Source organism: Hemibagrus wyckioides, linkage group LG06 (assembly GCF_019097595.1).
Source record: "Hemibagrus wyckioides isolate EC202008001 linkage group LG06, SWU_Hwy_1.0, whole genome shotgun sequence".
Lineage (NCBI taxonomy): Eukaryota > Metazoa > Chordata > Actinopteri > Siluriformes > Bagridae > Hemibagrus > Hemibagrus wyckioides.
Window position 1 is genome coordinate 31,042,079 of NC_080715.1, and position 20,237 is coordinate 31,062,315.

General features: G+C 40.4%; 3 protein-coding genes across 4 annotated transcripts; 2 read left to right on the forward strand and 1 right to left on the reverse strand.

The window, feature by feature from the left end:
• Positions 1-94: 94 nt before the first annotated feature.
• Positions 95-5,836, reverse strand: maip1 (matrix AAA peptidase interacting protein 1). The gene is made up of 5 exons (XM_058392507.1): positions 5,484-5,836; positions 3,125-3,196; positions 2,820-2,946; positions 2,408-2,561; positions 95-1,328 (listed from the first exon to the last, which is right to left on the reverse strand). Exons 1-5 carry the CDS (start codon positions 5,793-5,795, stop codon positions 1,250-1,252), a joined length of 744 nt encoding a protein of 247 aa, XP_058248490.1. The 5' UTR covers positions 5,796-5,836; the 3' UTR covers positions 95-1,249.
• Positions 5,837-5,987: 151 nt separating this feature from the next.
• Positions 5,988-10,764, forward strand: tyw5 (tRNA-yW synthesizing protein 5). The gene is made up of 8 exons (XM_058392506.1): positions 5,988-6,301; positions 7,017-7,171; positions 7,436-7,508; positions 7,616-7,660; positions 7,816-7,953; positions 9,614-9,701; positions 9,785-9,901; positions 10,387-10,764. Exons 1-8 carry the CDS (start codon positions 6,221-6,223, stop codon positions 10,638-10,640), a joined length of 951 nt encoding a protein of 316 aa, XP_058248489.1. The 5' UTR covers positions 5,988-6,220; the 3' UTR covers positions 10,641-10,764.
• A 654-nt stretch (positions 10,765-11,418) lies between these two features.
• LOC131354628 (myosin-8-like) lies at positions 11,419-18,951 on the forward strand. 2 transcript variants are annotated; one of them, XM_058392505.1, is made up of 11 exons: positions 11,419-11,926; positions 12,050-12,120; positions 13,191-13,340; positions 14,350-14,520; positions 14,653-14,727; positions 15,128-15,208; positions 15,338-15,454; positions 16,154-16,222; positions 16,361-16,444; positions 16,624-16,713; positions 16,859-18,951. In XM_058392505.1, exons 1-11 carry the CDS (start codon positions 11,758-11,760, stop codon positions 16,883-16,885), a joined length of 1,104 nt encoding a protein of 367 aa, XP_058248488.1. In that variant the 5' UTR covers positions 11,419-11,757; the 3' UTR covers positions 16,886-18,951. The 2 variants fall into 2 exon arrangements, with proteins under 2 accessions (XP_058248488.1, XP_058248487.1); XM_058392504.1 differs by having other exon boundaries at positions 11,429-11,926; positions 15,338-15,463; positions 16,859-18,949.
• Positions 18,952-20,237: the final 1,286 nt, after the last annotated feature.

Sequence of the window (20,237 nt, forward strand, 5' to 3'; positions counted from 1 at the left end):
TAAAAACGACAGGAGGCGGGGTTTAACAAAGAGATCGCCAAACATTCATTGTTACAATAACTGTTAAATGTTTGTTTATTAACGTATTAATTTGTAATCTGTGTACTTGTTTAAACGGACTGGAACGGAATCACAAGCCTATGTTAAACATCATCAAGGCATTTCATTCAAGTTCCTTCAGTAACTTCCATCATTTTCATTTAGAATAGACTACTTCGAAATGATCAGAGTTTCAATAAACACATCAGGAATCTAAGACTTATAGACACTTATAGAGCCAAACATTTGTGCACCCCTGACCACCACACTCACATGTCCATGATGAACATCTCATTCCAGATGTGTTCCTCTTCACTGGTATAATAAGCTCCTCTCTTCTTTCCACTAGATGTTGGAGTGTGTCCGTGGGGATTAGTGATCATTCAGCTACAAGAGCATTAGTGAGATCAGACGCTGACGATGTAAGAGTGACGGGGTTCAGTTCATCCCAAAGGTGTCCAGTGGGGTTGAGTCAGAGTTAGGGCTCAGTGCAAGACACTCCAGTTCTTCCACTCCAAGCTTAACCTCCACACCATGTCTTCATACACAGTTGCATTGTCATGCTGGAACAATGTAGTTTCAGTGAAGAAAAACTGTAAAGCTACAGCATACAGAGACATTCTGTACAATTTTGGGGTGCCTCCTTTGTTTTTTGGAAAGAAACACATACGTATGGTGTTTGTGGATGGTCAGGTGTCCACAAACCTAGTTGTGTATTGCACCTTTCCCAGATTCTGAAATTCATCAGATAAACTTGCTTTTTTGGATTTACATTTATTTAATTACATCTGTCAATAGAAAAGATACAAATTCATTTTAGAAATGCAAATGCAATTCTGTTTCAAATTACAATCTGCAATATACTGACAAATAGTTTAAGTGTTATATTGGACCAAATTTCAGATTCCTTATCAAACATGAACAAGTGACATAATAGCACAAAAGACTTACAGGACCTAAAACGAAACGTAAAACTCTCTCAACAATGAAAGTCTGGTGAATATTGAACCCAGGTCCGAAATGACACGAGAACTCTTACAGATTCGTTAATTTACCTATTAATTCTATAGGATCATTCTCACAGAATGAATTAGAGTGAATGTGAATATTGTCCATGTGTCAGGTTTTACTTTCCAGACAACAAACGTGGCTCATTGACAGTATGGTATGTTGTTTCAGTCAGGTGCCATTAAACAGAGAGCCCAACGTTTTAATCAAGCAGCTTTGAGTGTTCTATTCTAGTGATGGTCCAGTCTGGTGTCACTCCTTGAGTAAACTCCCTCTGAAATCTGCAAAATAAAGTCAAAGTCAAAGCTGAGAAGTTCATCCTATAACAGCGCTCTTCTGTGTTTTTAATAATGTTACAGTCTTACAGTGCTTAAAACCACACTCCAGGATTGGTGAGAGAGAAAGAGAGAGAATTTACATTTCACACATACAGCAACTCTTGGAGTCTGAGCACAGGGTCAGCCATGACACAGCGATCCTGGAGCAGAGAGGGTTGGAACATGGAACCCACACACACAGGTAATACTGGGTTTCACAAGATGTCCATCTGGAGAGTCATTTAAATACGGAAATGGACTGAGCCTCTAAGCAGCAGACTGCTTAGTCAGTGATTAGTTGTTTCTGGCTCATTCTTATTTTATTTATTGGGTTGTTTTTTTTTATCCTTAGCACTAAGGCATTTCTTCAACACAACTGACTAATGCTGAATTTCATTCCGCTTGTGCCTCATGAAAGATTCTGTGTTGATGAAGACAGGAAGCTGCCTGTTTTATGCAATTCATATCTTATCGTTAAGTATTGTTGACAAAGTGCTTTTACCTCCCTCACCTCTTCTGTGTGCCACAACATTCCCCTAGTCACTCATGCTACACGTGTTGTTTTGAACTTTACTTCCTGAACAAATGCGGACCCGAGTGCGAGTCACGTTTACGTTCAATTCCAGTGCAACCGAAATCACATAACCTCCTACAGGTAGTCTCAGGTTCAGTACCACGCTGCACTTCCTGCTCCACATGACGGCTTACAGATTAGGAATTTTTCACGTAAACCGTCAATCATAAATATCATCATTAACCTGTTCAATTAGCTGGCCAGACTCACTCTCACTCTCTCTCTCTCTCTCTCTCTCTCTCACACACACACACACATACACTAGGAGACATTTTATGTAGAGACCTAAAGGAATGAAATCAGTTTAGAAACATTACTGTCATTTGTTCAAAGTCTTTGTCCTTGAATCAATCAAAGCAATGTTTTTGACATTCTGATATTTTTAATTACACCAGAATCTATACATCTATATTAACACTTATTTGTAACATACTATATATTTATAATGTCCCAGTATTTGTGGACTCACTCGTAATTGGCCGTGAGCAGCCTCTTGCTCTCGGGCTTCTCCCCGTTTTTCCCGATGGCCACCTGGAAGATTCGCGCTCCCTCCATTGTGTCCTCTGGCAGCCGGGCACTGGTTAAGTACCAGAAGCGCATCAAGATACTGACAAACTTCCTCCCTGAGAAGGAGACAAAAGAAGACATATACTAAGCAGAGAAGGTTTTTGTTCAGTTCACTTCTGATCGACTGTCTCATGAATAAATAAAGGAATGGTAAATTAGACACTTTTTTCCCCATTACTTGCTTACATACTCCACATTATCTGTTTTCTTTCATTACCCACATCTCAAAGATCCACCTTGAGCTGGTTTATCTTTAAAATTAGTCAATGTGTTTTTTCTACAGAAAAAAAACAAAGGTTAAAGGTTCATCCCACCATCATTCTCATAGCAAAACCCCACATCTGCTGGCGTTGTGTACATGATGTCATCAGGATCAGCCAAAAGTGCTCTTTTATAGCTCAGTGGGAGATCGGCACACTTCTCCTCCAGTTTCCCAAGTACCTACAGGATAGAGAGCCACTAAGATTATGCACAGATCAAGATGAGCACTGGCTGCATATTCAAGAGTGATGACCATCACAATTCACTTAACCGAGCAGGGTCATTCAAATGACATCATGATTTGCCTGACTCAATTCAAAGAGTTTACATGAAAACACATTCACGTTCTTGTACTTACATCGTTAGCAACTAGACCTTCAAGTTCTTTAAACTGACACTGAGACAGCAGTCGGGATACATGTGAAAATGCCTAGAATAGGGGGAAAAAGAATGAACAGACATGTCTATGACACAAGCCAATAACATTGTACAAGATATGTTTGAAGAAGTGGAAAACATAACACTACGTGATTTAAAGCTTTTGGCAGAATGTGTAGTTCAGTTTTGTGTAAATAGTCTAAACTTAAGGTGCTGGCTTTAAGGACAGGGAAGCCATGCCTCCTTCACTGACACTGATGGCACAGAGGCCACGGCTTCATTACTGACACTAAATGCACAGAAAACACAACTCCTTTAATGACCATTGAAGAGTGACCATTCTCCACTGAACATCAATGGGTCCATCGTGGAGATCGTCAAGAGCACCAAATTCCTTGGTGTTCACATGGTCACTCAACAGCAGCTCCATCACCAGAAAAGCCCAGCAGCGTCTCTACTTCCTGCGAAGGCTGAGGAAGGCTCATCTTCCACCTCCCATCCTGACCACCTTCTACAGAGGGACCATCGAGAGCGTCCTGAGCAGCTGCATCACTGCCTGGTTTGGGAACTGCACTGTCTCGGACCGCAAGACCCTTCAGCGAATAGTGAGGACAGCTGAGAAGATCATTGGAGTCTCTCTTCCCTCTATTACAGACATTTACTCCACACGCTGCATCCGCAGAGCTAACAGCATTGTGGATGATCCCACACACCCCTCACACACACTCTTCACCCTTCTGCCATCCGGAAAGAGGTACCGGAGCATTCGGACCCGCACAACCAGACTGTTAAACAGTTTCTTCCCTCAGGCAATCAGGTATCTCAAAAGAGAACTGAGCTGAGCTGGACACATGCACACACACACACACATACAACCAAGATCTGATCTCAAAGGAGAACTGAACTGTGCTGGACACGTACTCACACACACATACATAACACACATGCACAAAAAAAGAACTGAACTGTGCTGGACATAGTCAGACACACACACACACACACACACTAAATTGTCCTGTTTGCACGCACATGTCACTTTACATTTATATTTATATTAATCCTGTTTACATGTGTCACTTCAATATCTGCAATCACTGTATACACTGTTCTTTCATTGACTAACATTGTCTTGTTCATTGCACAAAGTCGGCCTATATGTTGTTTGTCTGCACTGTCTTGTCTTCCTGTGCACTTCTGTTGTATGTCTAGTTCTTAAAGATTGCACCTTAAGTATAGTTTAATTTTTTAGTTTAATTTTAATTTTTAAATTACAGTTTAATTTTTTTATCTCTATGTTATAGCTCCATGTTTGTCTGCGTCACTGTACTTTGTCTGTGTTCTGTGTAGCATCTCTGGTCTAGGAGGAACATTGTTTCACTTCACTGTGTACTGCATCAGCTATATATGGTTGAAGTGACAGTAAAGCTTCTTTGACTTTGACTTGACTTTGACACTGATTGAACAGTGGCCACGCCTCTGGGATAGACAATACCGTGGCCAAACCTCCTTCTCTGGGATAGACAGTACAGAGACCACACCTCCTTCACTGGGATAGACAGTACAGCGACCACACCTCCTTCACTGGGATAGACAGTACAGTGGCCACGCCTCCTTCACTGGGATAGACAGTACGGTGGCCATGCCTCCTTCACTGGGATAGACAGTACAGAGACCACACCTCCTTTAATGGGATAGACAGTAGAGGCCACGCCTCCTTCACTGGGATAGACAGTACAGAGGCCACGCCTCCTTCACTGGGATAGACAGTACAGAGGCCACGCCTCCTTCACTGGGATAGACAGTACAGAGGCCACGCCTCCTTCACTGGGATAGACATACAGAGACCACACCTCCTTCACTGGGATAGACAGTACAGAGGCCACGCCTCCTTCACTGACTGTAACCATGCCTTCTTTACTGGCCATATTTAAACCTATTAGAATGAGCATGTTAACATAAACCTGTGATTTGTCCTAAAACTGGCAGAGGATGCTGTTATAAAAAAAAAATCAACACATTCTAACAAGAATAACAAATTTAAAATCACTATATAATACATTGAATGAAAAGTTATTGAAGTAATATAATAGGCTATTTTTTTTTTTACTGCATTAAGCATGTACCATCTTTACCATTACGCATGAAGCTGTTAAAGGGTTCACATCCCCCCCCCTCCCCGGCTTTCCGGAGTACTGGACTGTACCCTCACCACAGCCGGCCTGGACATTTACTCGGACCAGCTGATGGCTGATCTGGAGCTGTATATAAGCCGAGAGCACTGAAGAGCTTTCTACAGGACTCCTTTTCAACACGTGACACATGAAATAAAGGCAGCTCACCTGTTTGGCTCCGTCAGTAAACTCCTCTATGCTGAAATCTTTGTCGAAATAAGCGCGAATGAGGAAGAAGCAGAATTTAGTCCGGAACCAGATGAACGGATTTGGGATGCCTACCACCACAACCTTCCGCGTCTGTCTGCGTCCCTCTCTGTCCGAGCTGCAGTACCGGACCCCGGACACAACACACGATAACGAGGCCTGGTTTTTAACAACGGATTGATTTCGTATTTCGTTTTGTTTGTTAAATCTTAGATAAGCGTTCAGACCCGCAGCAGGCCTTCTACAGCTCCATCTGAGTAAGGGCAGCGCCATGTTTCTCTTCCCATCGCCTAAAGCAGTCCCTCCGCCTGCCACGGCCGACTATTACGGTTCCTATCGTTTATTGAAACAGTTTGAGCTTGTTCATGAGTTAAACATGTACTGTTATATTTGTACACGTTTTTTAAATATTTGTTTATGAAGTTTGAACATCTGCTGCGTGTGAAAAGTGCATGTATTTGAGTGTATACTTCTGTTTCTGGGGAAGATGTAAGTAATGCACCAAAATACATAAAGGCTGAGTTCCAAATAGCTACATATTCTCTACATTAGTGCACTATTAAGGGTAGATAAACAGCGGAAGACACGCCCTACACAGTGCACTGTGTGTCTATTCAGGATTGAGCCAAGTTAAACTGAGAAAAGTGTGCTCAGGACCAGATGAAGAGCTGGAGAAGGTGCAAGAAGTCGAGTTCTGTATGGAATGTCAGGAAAGAGTCGAGGTGTCTGTCTTCACAGATGTGGATAAGGAGCTCTTCATAAAGGAGATCTATCCTTTGGTAAAAAAAAAAACAAACAAACAAACAAACGTGTATATATAATTGCTAACTAGTACATTTGTTTCGTTAATGGATGTCTTAATAGTAGCACGCCGTCACACACTTGGTTTAATGGTTGCGTTACATTTATGTTTATATTAAATTAATAAGTTAAGTTGTCTTTATTTGTAACGTATACATTACTGCACAGTGAAATTCTTTCTTCGCATGTCCCATCCTTGGAAGTTGGGGTCAGAGTGCAGGGTCAGCCATGATGCAGCGCCACTGGAGCAGGGTGGGTTGGGGGCCATGCTCAAGGGCCCAACAGTGGCAGCTTGGTGGTGCTGGGGCTTGAACCCTGATCTTCTGATCAATGATCCAAAGTTCTAGTAACCATGAAAACATGGAGAGCGAGGCAGGAATAATTCGTGAATGGAATGGGCTTGAACCATGCACACACTCATTCACACCTTGGGACAGTTTAACTTCCTTTGGGATGCAGGAGGAAACCGGAAATCCACGTGAGCATGGGGAGAACATATGAAGCTAAACACAGACAGTAACCCCAACTGAGGATCAATGCGAGGACTCTCTTCTCCCCACTGAACCACCACATCAACCCTGTATAATACGTTTAAAAAACGTAATCACTGTAACAACGATAAAAGCAGTGATTTGAATCAGTTTCCCAGCATTGTCACTAAACAGATCTTTCTCCCTTGTGTTTCTTTTGCAGAGGAAACCAGCGGTACTCAAGGGAGTGCATTTAGGGCCATGCCTGGAAAAATGGACAGTGGATTACCTGGCAGCAAAGGGAGGAAGCCGGGAGGTCAAAGTTCATGTGTCTAGTGTTCCTCAGATGGATTTTCTTCATAAGAATTTCTTATACAGGTATGTTTAGTAATAACATGTACACAAGTTCTAATATTAATCTTATAAAAACATACCAGTAGATGGTCTAGGGTGTGTTCCACCTCATACTGAGTGTTCCTGGGATCTGCCATGAATCTGACAAGGAGAAAGTATATACCGAAGCTGAATGACGTAACTTGGATGCAATTATATATAACTTTTAGAATTTAAAAGAAATTGTAAACCGAATCTTTTGGATTCTTTTGAATGATTGTTTTTTTATATATATTCTTTATGTCTTAGGACATTACCATTTGACAAGTTTGTCCAGAGAGCTGCAGCAGAAGCAGAGCATGAAGAGTTCTTCATTAGTAAGGTAACCAGACTGAATTAAGTCTTTGAATTTGAGGGAAAATGATCCAAATCAAAGATTATAATGATCGCTGCTTTCTTGCTCTGAACCACCACAACCTATTTTAACAGGATGAGAGTTACTACTTAAGATCACTTGGAGAAGATGCTCGTAAGGTACAAGTTGGCGTTTTTAAAATTGATAAATAGTCATAGATTGTGCTTTCTATAAATAATGCCATTTATAGCTATTATAAAGGCATTATTTTAATCTGTCCCACAGTATTTTCACTCCACTCTCATCACTCCATTTTAAACCATTGGCCTTTCAGGAGCCTGCTGACCTGAGGAAGCAGTTCCCTGACCTGGCTCAAGACTTCTGCATACCTCCGTTTTTTGAGCCTGAGCAGTTTTTCTCCAGTGTTTTCCGCATCAGCTCACCCGGTTTGCAGCTATGGACACATTACGACGTGAGGAGAATCTCATAATCATATTGTTATTGAACTGGTGATTGGGTAAGATATCCAGGTTATTGAGCTCTGGTGTACTTAGAGCGTAAGGCAAAGCGTCATGTATTTCATGTTATCAGCCTGCAGAAGACACAGTAAAGAAGTTAGCTGCTTTCTCCTGGTTTTATTTACATTGCACAAAGTCAGAGCAAATGTCACCGGATAGAAAATGTATTTGTACGACACTTAGAGTGTAATCTGTACTGTTCGTGACAGAAAATCTGAGGAAAACAGATTAAATAACCTCAAAGACAACCACATAACACTGCATATTATCTTGATAACAAGGTCTCACTTTATGCTCACCAGCCACTTTATTAAGAACCTACTCATTCAAGTAGTTATCCAATCAGCCGATCATGTGGCAACAGCACGATGCTAAAACTCATACAGACCACGAGCTTCAGATCGACATCCAAACAGGGAAAAGTCTGAGCTCAGTAACTGTGGCATGGTTGTTGTTTACAAAAGTATACAACAATTCTTTCTAAAATATTCATATACACTACATTGCCAAAAGTTTTGGGACGCCCCTTCAGATTGCTTCCATGGCCACAGGTGTATAAAAATCAAGCACCTAGGTATGCAGACTGCTTCTACAGACATTTTGTGAAAGAATGGCTCGCTCTTAGGAGCTCAGGGAATTCAAGCGTGGTACCATGATAGGTTGCCACCTGTGCAATTTCCTCACTACTAAATATTCCACGGTCAGCTTGTAGTGGTATTATAACAAAATGGAAGAAATTGGGTAAAAACAGTAACTCAAATCACAGAGTAGGGTCAGCACTTGCTGAGGCACACAGGTGTGCAGATGTCGCAAATTGACCTCAACCTGATTAGAGTGGCAACTGTGAGCCAGGCCTTCTCGTCCAACATCAGTGTCTGACCTCGCAAATGCACTTCTAGAGGAACAGTTCCCATAAACACACGCCTAAACTATGTGGAAAGCCTTCCCAGAAGAGTTGAAGCTGTTATGGCTGTGAAGGGTGGGACAACTCTATATTAAAGCCTTTGGATAATGAATGAGATGTCATTAAAGTTCATGTGCATTTAAAGGTAGATGTCCAAAAACTTTTGCCTATATAGTGTATAATATAATAGAATTCAATATAATTCTTTATTATATAATTATAATATTATTATAATATCTAAATCAGTATAATTCACTGAAAAGTTTATCACACCTGCTGCCCTTCCTGAGTGAAAGCGTTGTATTTGTGTAAGTCTGGGTCTAGACCCAATGGCACCAAAATCAGGTAGAATAGTTTTCATCAGTGGTTATAACCATTCTCTGTCATCCAAGCTCTGAAGCTCTGATATCTTTCCCTATTTTTGTTCTGTCACTAAAAAACAATAATTTAGCAGATTCCTGTTTCTTGGAGCTCACCTTATTCACTATTTATTGTGGAATTATTTATAAATCAGTATCCATGCTTTCATGATGTATGTTGTCTGTCTGTCATTTCTAGTACTCTGCTATGATTTATGTTAAAATCTTTGTTTTGCAATATTAGATCTGGTGAGTAACATACTTTAGTTCAAGGCTAAATCTAGAGAGGGAAAGGAAAAAGTCCTAAGATTTAGATTTATTCCCTTCGTTTATTCGTGTTGTCTCAACCAGGTCATGGACAACCTGCTGGCTCAGGTGACCGGGCGAAAGCGTGTCGTTCTCTACAGCCCCCAAGATGCGTTGCACCTTTACCTGTCAGGTGAGTGTCAATGCCATATTACGTCACACATTTTTAAAGATGCCAATAGCACCATGGTGTGACACTTTATTCTCTCTAAGCAGGTGATAAGTCTGAAGTTTTGGACATCGACACTCCAGATTTGGAACGCTATCCAAATTTTGTGAAAGCGTGTCGATATGAGTGTGTTTTAGAACCTGGTGACGTGCTCTTCATCCCAGGTACGACATTCTTTAGCCACAAAACCATTAGAAATAAAACTATTACAGCTGTGCGATGTACACTATATTGCCAAAAGTTTTGGGACACACCTCCAAATTATTGAATTCAGGGGTTGGGCTCGGCCCCTTAGTTCCAGTGAAAAGGAACTCTTAATGCTTCAGCATACCATGACATTTTGGACAAGGGTCCTGACCTCAACCTGATTGAAGACCTTTGGGATGAATTAGAGTGGAGACTGTGAGCCAGGCCTTCATGACCAACATCAGTGCCTGACCTCACAGCCCATCCCCTGAAAAACAACCGCTGAATTCAATGATTTGGAGGGGTGTCCCAAAACATTTGCCAATATAGTGCATGTATATATTTCACAAATATTTGCCCTTAGCATTGCCTTTAGCATACTAAAGTGGTTATTTTCTGGTTCCATTTGCTCGCAGTGGTTTTTCAGATTAAAAAATAATAACAGATAACTCATTTTTTCCAGCCCTTTGGTTTCACAACACGTTGGCTCTTCAGTTCGGAGTTGGAGTCAATGTGTTCTGGCGCCACCTGCCCCTGGACAGCTACGATAAGAAGGACCCATATGGGAACAAGGACCCGGTGGCAGCGGCGCGAGCCCTGCAGGCCCTGGAGCGGGCACTGGGAGCGCTGGATGAGTTGCCAGCTGAATACCGGGACTTCTACGCTCGCCGCATGGTGCTGCGCATTCAAAGCCGAGCATACGTCAATGAAACATAACAGCAGAGTGCAGCTGCCTTCTCTTACCTACTGTAATGTACCAGATGTAAAATAAAGACAGATAATACAGCCACCAATCCTGATTAAGTGTGTCTGGGACATTTTATTAAAGTTGCAATAGGAAAAAAAAAAAAAATGTTGGCTTGTATTTGTGTTTGTTACCTTGTTTGTGTCATAACTTTGTGGGAACAGTTTGGGGATGACCCCTTCCTGTTCCAACGTGACTGTACACCAGTGCATAAAGCAAGGTCCATAAAGACATGGATGAGTGAGTTTGGTGTGGAGGAACTTGACTGGCCTGCACAGAGTCCTGACCTCAACCACCTTTGTGATGAATTAGAGTGGAGACTGCGAGCCATTCCAAAACTGGGACGTCTGCCTTTACATGCACATGAATGTAATATGGAGTTGTTCCGCCCTTTGCAGCTATAACAGCTTCAACTCTTCTGGGAAGGCTTTCCACAAGGTTTAGGAGTGTGTTTATGGGAATTTTTGACCATTTCTCTAGAAGTGCATTTGTGAGGTCAGGCACTGATGTTGGACGAGAAGGCCTGGCTCTCAGTCTCCACTCTAATTCATCCCGAAGGTGTTCTATCGGGTTGAGGTGCAGGCCAGTCAAGTTCCTCCACACCAAACTCACTCATCCATGTCTTTATGGACCTTGCTTTGTGCACTGGTGTGCAGTCATGTTGGAACAGGAAGGGGTCATCCCCAAACTGTTCCCACAAAGTTGGGAGCATGAAATTGTCCAAAATGTCTTGGTATGAAGCTGAAGCAGTTAAGAGTTCCTTTCACTGGAACTAAGGGGCCGAGCCCAACCCCTGAAAAACAACACCTGAATTCAATGATTTGGAGGGGTGTCCCAAAACTTTTGGCATATATATAAAAAATTAATAATATTATTTATTGTTAAAATAATACATAATAAGAGCAGACGGTGAAGGAGTCTGCTGGACATCTCATCACTTTGCAGGTCTGGAACCTTCTGGAAGAAAGTTTGGAGTGAGTTGCGTCATTGTGTCGTAACAGAAGATGACGTAGAGAATGTAAGAAGAAGGTTTCAGTGTTTATTGTATCTTTCTAACAGAGCGGCTTATTAACCGAGGTCAGTGCTACAATGCTGCATTTAATGAGTTTATTTCGTTTTCGGATGGCGGATCTTCCTGTGCGCCCTCTGCTGTTTGCGGCTGGAGCTGCAGCCACGGCCACAGGGGTTTATTACTGGATGAAGAAGCGCGGGAATGGAGAGAAAACAGAGGAGCTCCCGGACACAGCTCTCACCGAGGGTATCTCTCTCTCTCTCTCTCTCTCTCTCTCTCCATACCTCACAGTTTAGTTATTTCAGTAGATTTATAGTAGAAATAGATCAGTAGCTTCATGGTCCTGTGGTGTTTTGTGTGCTGATGCAGATTCTGCTTCGGTGGAGTCCGATGAGGACGATGTCCGAGTCCCAGAGTCTGACCGCGCTGTCCACCCTGAGGTACGATCACTACATCCTCCAGGACAAAACTCTTCAGTAATGTCAGAATAAACCAACACCATGTGAAATTAAAGGGTTTTGAGCTCACGTTAATAGCTAAGTATAAAAATGTTGCCAGTAGGAACTAGGTGTTAGCTAGGTAGCTACATTAGCTCAGCCGTTGCCCTTGGTTACGGTGTAGGTGAAGTGTGTCACGAGACTCGTTAGCATTCAGAGCATTTTAATGGGAACTTTATTTTATGTCTTATATTTTAATTTATTCTTCAGCAGAAACTGAGCGCTTTCCCCCTGTTTATACTTGTTCATTAATCCTGGTTCACTGATATGAATGAAGTTACACTGTTTTGTCTGAAGAGTTAAAGCTGCTTCAGTGTTTGTTTTTACACTAAATTTAACAATATTGTATATTTAACCATTTATTACTATTTATTGCTCTTACTAAATATAGTCTATTCAAATTCTGCACAGTGTTAGAGATTTAATAAGTGTATAACCTTTATCCGGAAAACAGGAATGAAAACTGATCCACTGATTCAGCTAGCGTTTTTATATCATAGCATTTTTCTGCACCTTTATATATTTATCTTCCTACAATATGACAAAAACTCAATCTTTCCTTAAATTTCAGAATTTGTCATTAAATCATTTCAGGACATTGTCAAAAAAAAATTGCAACCCAAAAGACCAACCTTTATAGAAATGGAGGGATATATCAGTAAAAGCTTTATACACTTCTCATGTGGCTGTGAGAATATCCGGTTCTTCAGGATAAGAGTGTTTTAAATATCTGTAATGAAGGCTTTGACACGTGAAGTTTATTTTTCCAGCTCTAGGCTAAGGACAGCGAGCCAGACCAAGTCTTCTATCATTTACTGTGCTTTTTTCTCAGGAAAAGTTAGAATTTTGTAGTTTGTTTTGAAGTTTAATACATAATGTTTCCTTAAAATTTGGATGAACGTGACATTGTATTGTAAGCGATATGCGTCCTTTTGTATAACTGATGAGCGACCAAATCTTCATGTCTGAATGTTTATGTAAATGAAAATAACAGTCAGCATTTGCACTTTCAGGTTTCTCTGGTTGAGGCTGAGGAGGAGATTCAGAAGGACGAGGTGGTCAGTGCTCCGGTGGACAGTGAGAGATCTGACCTGAAGGATGGAGTGAGGGAGCAGGAGGAAAGGCTCCGTGAGGCACACAGGGAGTGTGAGTGCAAATCCAAGGTAAGAGAGAAAAGCCTCACACTAAACACTGCTTCTCAGAGTAATGTGATAACCAAACAGTACGATAAATATTGAGACAGAAATATCTGCACAGTGAAATGGACACTGAGATGTTTGGAGCCTGAGAGGTGTGAGCAGTGATGACTGGACGTGATTTTAGTGGGGAGGAAAAAATTCATGTATATGACACACACATTTAAAGAACGATAGCCTTTCTGCAATCATGACTTTAAGTGTTTCTTCTCTGTAATGCTCGACTGACTGTGTTTCCTCTGGATATCAGACACGCTAGACAGAAATGTTGTGTTTTATTCAACATAAAATCACTAAGCTTGTGATTTTGTCGTCCTGCTTCAGAAACTCACACAATACACCTTTTAACGCTATAATAATGAGCACAATTAACAGTAAAAACCTGCATTCACTCTGGATTTTAGACAACATTTCGACCTTTTCACACACGGAAGAGTTTGATGAATGGGTCTATACCGTGAACTTCACATCATATGGAAGTTCCAGCATAACTGATCCTCATAAGTGCTCAGTGTCACGGTCGTAAACACGGCATCTTCTTTCTTCCATGAGGGAAGTAGAGCGTCACGATGGCTTCGTTTCGCGGTGAACCGTTAAAAAAAGGATGACACGCACGTCTCCCAGAAATCCTTTAGAATTTGACGAGCCAGTTGACAACTTCAAAACTCCTGAAGTGTTTCCAATTTGTTTCCAAATTTGTGTGCTGTAAGCATGAAACCTTCAGCCAAAGGTTTGTGGGGATAATGTCTGAGGTTGAGACTAGCTAACACATAAACTCCATTGTCCCTCAGACAGCTAAGGAATCTCTCAGTGTGTTCATTTTGCTCAACATAGTTATAACACCACTGTGAGGAATAATCCTCAGGAGGTGGGCTTTGTCCGTCGTTCCTACTTGACTGAAATTCACAGTATATTATAGTTACTCATTAAAAGTGCAGCAGCCCATGTGACAAGATTTGGTTTATTGAACTTTCAGGTGTCTTTGGCTGAAACTGAGGAGAAAAATGAGCTGGTGGTTGTGTCCTGTGCTCAGCTAAAAAGGGAGAAGGCTGGACTGATGTCTGAAGTGACCAAACTGCAAGGCTCAGTGAAGGAGCTGAAGAAAGAACTGTTTAAGATCGGGTTAGAGCATGATGGATTAGCGATGGTCAGTAAGACAATCATTGTGCCAAGCAGTTTTTTTTTCAGGTCTTTAAAAATGATGAACCACTTTGGTGCATTATTGATGGGACAAAAAAAAAAAAATCAAGTTTCACTGTCTTTTTCTCCTTGGCTTTAGGAGTGTAAGATGAAATGTATGGCGATAGCCAGCCTAGAGGCCCAGCATAAAGCCATGAAGTCTTCCACACGAAAGGTAAACTTCACTTTAACTAATAAGCCAAAATCTGGTCTGAGTGCTACTTAATAATGAACCTTAAAGACATGTTTAATAAAAGTAACAGGTTTAATAAAATGGCTTCAAAGCTCGTTTTAATAAAACAGAAAATAAATACCCCTTTCCCCAAATAAATAAAAATAAAACTAAGTAAAGTGTGAGGCAAATGCCTGGTATGAGCAATCATTTTTGATAACAAAGTTTCATCCAGTTGAAAATGAAAAATATAAAAAGAAAATTATGATTATCATAAAACCAATGATTTCCAGTTTAAGTACAGCATCTGTTCAATACACATTTTCTCACATGGACCAAAGAAGCCTATTGGAAATGTGAAAATCAAACATTAAATCTCTTTTGCTCTCTGGCTGTGTTGTAGGAGTATGAGGAAGTGTGGCAGGCTCACAGTGAGCTGGAGAAGCAATGTAAGCAGCTGAAGAAAACTTTAACAGACAAACAGGTGAAGGAAACTTTAATACACACTTCTCATGTAACCCAAAACATTTCAGGCTCTTCTGATGAGACCTCAAAAATGTCTGAATGTGTCATTAGAAATAAAGCCAACAAGGTTTTCTTGTCGAACTTCCAGGTCTCTCTGGCTAACGCTGAGGCAAAATATCAGAATTTAGTAAGGTCGGATAACAATATGGTCCTCCAAGTAAAAGAATGCATACTGGAAGTTTACCAGAGCAAGAAACAAATGCAAGTAAGGATGGTAAGTGAGAAAATTCTTGCATTACACAGTTCCTTTAGAAATACTGTGAGGTCTTGCTCATGTTTATGTTCATGTTGCACGATGAATTACTAGTTATTATTATTATTCTTCGTCAATTGTTATATGATAGGAGACTGAAAGACCTGGTAATTCTTGTTATAGTAACTGAACCCCACTACAGCATTAGACATTAATACAGAGATATATAGAGAGCATGCTGTTCATGTGATCACATTCTTTCTTGGAGAGACTGCATCATTACCAAGACGAGAATCATCAGATCTAACCAACAGCCACATTACACACGTTATACAGCTTTTCATCAGCTTTCAAGCAACACCAGCCCTGAATCACTCTTATTATTCAGTACTGATAGCTGAATTCAAACCGTGACCTGAGTATATCATCATACCCCTAGCTGCCCTTTTTCTTTGGGACCCCACAATGGACCGGGTTGGATTGAACCACAAATTTTGAGATGTCCAAAACATTCATTACAAATACATTCACTACAACAAAGTAGGATAATTGTCATCAAAAATTAGTACCTTACTTTCCACACAAAAGAAGACAAATTTCAAAATTAGAATCACTGTTTAATACATATTTTCAAAAAAGGGGAAAGCGAGTGGCCCTTCGTAGATTGTAGAACATTCAAAACTTTTCATTTTCTCTTTGACTGTGTTTTAGGATCGTGACATCGAGGCCATCCAGTCATCATTCGTGGAATTATTAAAACAGCAGACTGACTTAATAATAGTAAGCTTTTCCTCTTCTTAAGCCATGAATGCCCTAGTACTGATAAGGCACAGAAAAGTTTCTACTTGACCTTGACTTTCACACTTCACTTTTAGCACTAAAGCTTAAACCTTTTCTTTTCCCATGGCTGTGTTTTAGCAGTGTAATCAGTTGCGGCAGGCTCACAGTGACCTGAAATCCAAGTTCACGCAGATGAAGGAAACCCTCAACATGCCACTAAATGTAAGGGATTTTTTTTTTTTTACACAGCATTGTTTTCAGATCGTCCATTTGTGTCCATCTGTCCAAGATTTGAGTAATAGAACCGTTGTTGTGTTTATATGGAATTATCATTATAACCAGCAAATGAACTGTTGATTTTTCCAAGTTTGAACATCTTTTGCTTCATGGCTGTGTTTTAGGAGCAGGAGCAAAGTCAGGCACACAGAAACCAGAAGGCAGAGCACACAGCGATGATGGAAACTCTGAAACAGTGCTTTGAGTTACTCAAAGTAAGTTTTTGCTCTCACTCAACTATCTTGACTGCTAACGGATACCATGTGTCATTTATGGGTCAGAAAAGTAAATCTAATACCTCTTGGCATTTCTTACATGAATACGTTGAACATTTTACAATAATCTGTATTTTATCTGCAGAACCACCTTGAAGATGTGGAGTGTTAGGAGTCTGAGGAACCTAGAAAGCCTGGGGAACATGACGAGCATAGGGAACAAAAATGAAAATAAATCACCACTTCTTTCTCCTTCCCTTGGGGATTTTCCCCTAGAGCAGATATGAGACTAAACGCCTCCGTTTTTAATTTTTAAAGATTGTATTGAGTGATGTGGGATACTCAAACTAAGGAGGAGACAACACAGCCTTCAGGAATTGTTATTGGCTGGGCACTTAGAGCAGGACAAAAGACTAAACCATCTTACCAACTTGTTTCTGTTACCTGATCATTTGCCTGTGATAGATGCTTTCACAGTGGATCTGATGCCATATTGACATCCTCCTTTTCGATTTGGTCATCACTGGAAGTACATCAGCCAACGTGTAAGTGAGGGTAACACAAGAGTACTGCTGAATCGGCTTCAGAATCTCCTTCGGTTTGGGTATATCTGTTGGCTTTTTAATGCTTTGCACTGCTTTCTGCAATAGCCAACAGACCGTTTCAAACTGGTCAAGTCTCAGGGTTGCTGTCAGCTCACAGGTGCTTTATCCTACTTGTGGAGTGATTGTAGAATGAATGATTTGTATTCACCGTATACATCTGGCTCACAGCATTTGCTGAATCTACAGCTGCCAGAGCTTGAATCACGAAGCAGTTCTCTCTGTTCAAAAGAGCATAAACTCCATCATGATTTCCTGTCAAAGTGTGAACTTCACATCTTCACATTCATATCAACTTCACAAGAGCTAAACACTTTGTCTACTCCATCGACAGTTTTATATTTAAGCCTCATGGACTTTTCTGCTTGTACTGAGGTCTTCCGGGTCACACGGAGCACATCCTGGTTAGCGGACACGAAGTATGACAATATTCCTGCATACCGAGCCGTTCTTTGCTTTCATTGCGTTTTGCCTGTATTGTTATCGACCTTGTCCTGTTTTTTAGTTTTCATGAGTTTTTTGATTGTTTGCCACACGGATTGGTCTATTGGTTTTTCTGTATTTTCTGCCTGTATTTTTTCTGTACTTAGCTGTCAGCAAGATGAGGCCACACAAAGCTGCCAAAGTCTTCATCTAACTGTTGAAACAAGCAGCTGAGGCGTGGGGCTGGCTGGAGTGAGTGGTCTGCAGGCTGCTGCTGCTACCTGGGAAGCCCAGCTTGCGGCTTAATAGCTCTCTGTTTACAGCTTTGAACTTCTGTCACGGTGCTCGATTTTGCTCTCAGGTCTCCTCATTGAACATTTGATGGCTGTTGTACGTCCCAGGAATCAACACCACAACGTCCACATGTAAACGTGATATTTATTAACAAAAGCTCGTGTCATTAATACAAGAAACTTTTACACACTAGACACAGCACACGTGCGTTTTTCTGATACCTAGTAGTGATGTGTCGTTCACGAATGATTCGTTCATTTTGAACGAATCTTTCCCATGACTCGAGAACATCGAGTCATCTCGGGGAGTGAATCATTCATTTTGTGTAGACGGCGCATGCGCAACATCGCATAAGCTCAGTAAACAGAAAAGATAAGTTCACCTTTCGAGTCCTTGGGTTCGATTCATTCGTTCATCACGTGACAGCCCCATATGCTAAGGCAATGCAGTCTGAGCCGGAAACAGAAAAGATTAGTTCACTTTTCGAGTCTTCGGGTTTGTACCGTGACATGACCGCTTTATTGGATAAAGAAATGAGTTCATTCTCAAACATCCTTACAGTTTTTTACTCTTACTGTTATGTAATGCAATATAGCTTTTTATTTCCTACAGACTATAAATGTGTGAATATCTGCCATTATGGTTCTTTTCCATAACACTAAATGTTTTAATAAAGAGTTGGTTAATGCTTTAAACTTCATTAGGGAAAATCATTCTTTCTTTCTTATTTATCTACTTACTTTTTATTTTATTTATTAACTTACTGTTTATTTATTCTTTGTATTATTTATCTGAATAAACCTCAGCTAACCCTGCAGTGTAGAAAATAGAAATGTATAAATTCATGCATAAATCTGAGTGTTGTTTTTAATCCATATGCAGTTATTTAATAATATAGAATCTGACCTAAACATAACCTTAATGTATGAAACTAATATTAATTATTCACATTAATAGTGTTATTTGCTTTTCTCTTATTTATGAGTTTATGAGTTATCAGTATTATACCAGCAAATGCACAATTGGTGGCAAAATAAACAATAGGTACTTTATGTTTGCAGGTTTAGTTTATTTTAATAAGTAGTATTTGTTTACAGATAAAGACAGAACAGGCAAATTAGCATTTCCAAGAAAAATGTGGATTTATTTATTTTAAAAAAACCCTCACACACCACACATATACTCAAGAAATATTAAACAATAAAAAAGGAGACTGACAGAATTATTTTTTTTTTTTTAATGTTTATTGCACAAATATTTTGATAATTTTATATCTTATAGTGTTATAATTTAATACCTTATAAAGTCAATAATACTAATGTAATATTGTATTTGTCATGAGATACTGAGACGGGAAGCAGTCACATTACAAGAACAAACAACGTGAATCCAAAGACTTGTTATGTAAACTAATCTTTTCGAAAAACGATTCGTTCATTTTGCTGAATGAGATTCAAAGAACCGAATCAGTAAAATGATCCGAACTTCCCATCACTAATACCTAGAGCCAATGAGGGAGAGCCTGTTCTTAAAGAGCCCTATGTGTTGTTAAACAGATCATTTATCACAATGATCTACATTCCCTTTCTTTAGCTGAAACCTCCTATCAAAAGAAATAAAAGCATTTCACAATGAACAAATTTGGCATGACAAACTCTGTCAATGACTAAGAACATGGATGACTACTATTATAACAATGTAACCATTAGGGCTGGGTATCCAATTTGATACTTTTTAAGCACCGACCGAATTGCCTCGATACTATAAAGTATAGGTTTAATCTTGTCAGTTTAATCCTGTCAGTGAGCCAATAAGCATGCAGCATGCTTGACATGCCTAAATCAAACGCTGGTGATTGGCTGTAGTGAGGCCACCGGTTACGCCCAGAGACGCGGTTCACAGGTGAGGCTGTTGTGTGTAATCATCTTAACCCCGACGTATTTAAAACGTGTGGAAAAGGTCGAAAGTGTGGCTGCATTTCACCAAGCTCGATGACAACAGCGTGCGATGCAACATTTGCAACAAAATTATTGCTGCCAAGACCGGCAACATGTCAAATCTGATGAAGCACTTAATTGTGCACGGAATAAACATAAGAGCAGAAAGTTGCTCCACTTTCGACTGCAAGAAGACAGCCAATGCGGTCATCCTCTCGGTGGTTTCTGCCCCAGAGCCTTCTTCGACATGCCCACCACACGGGCTCTC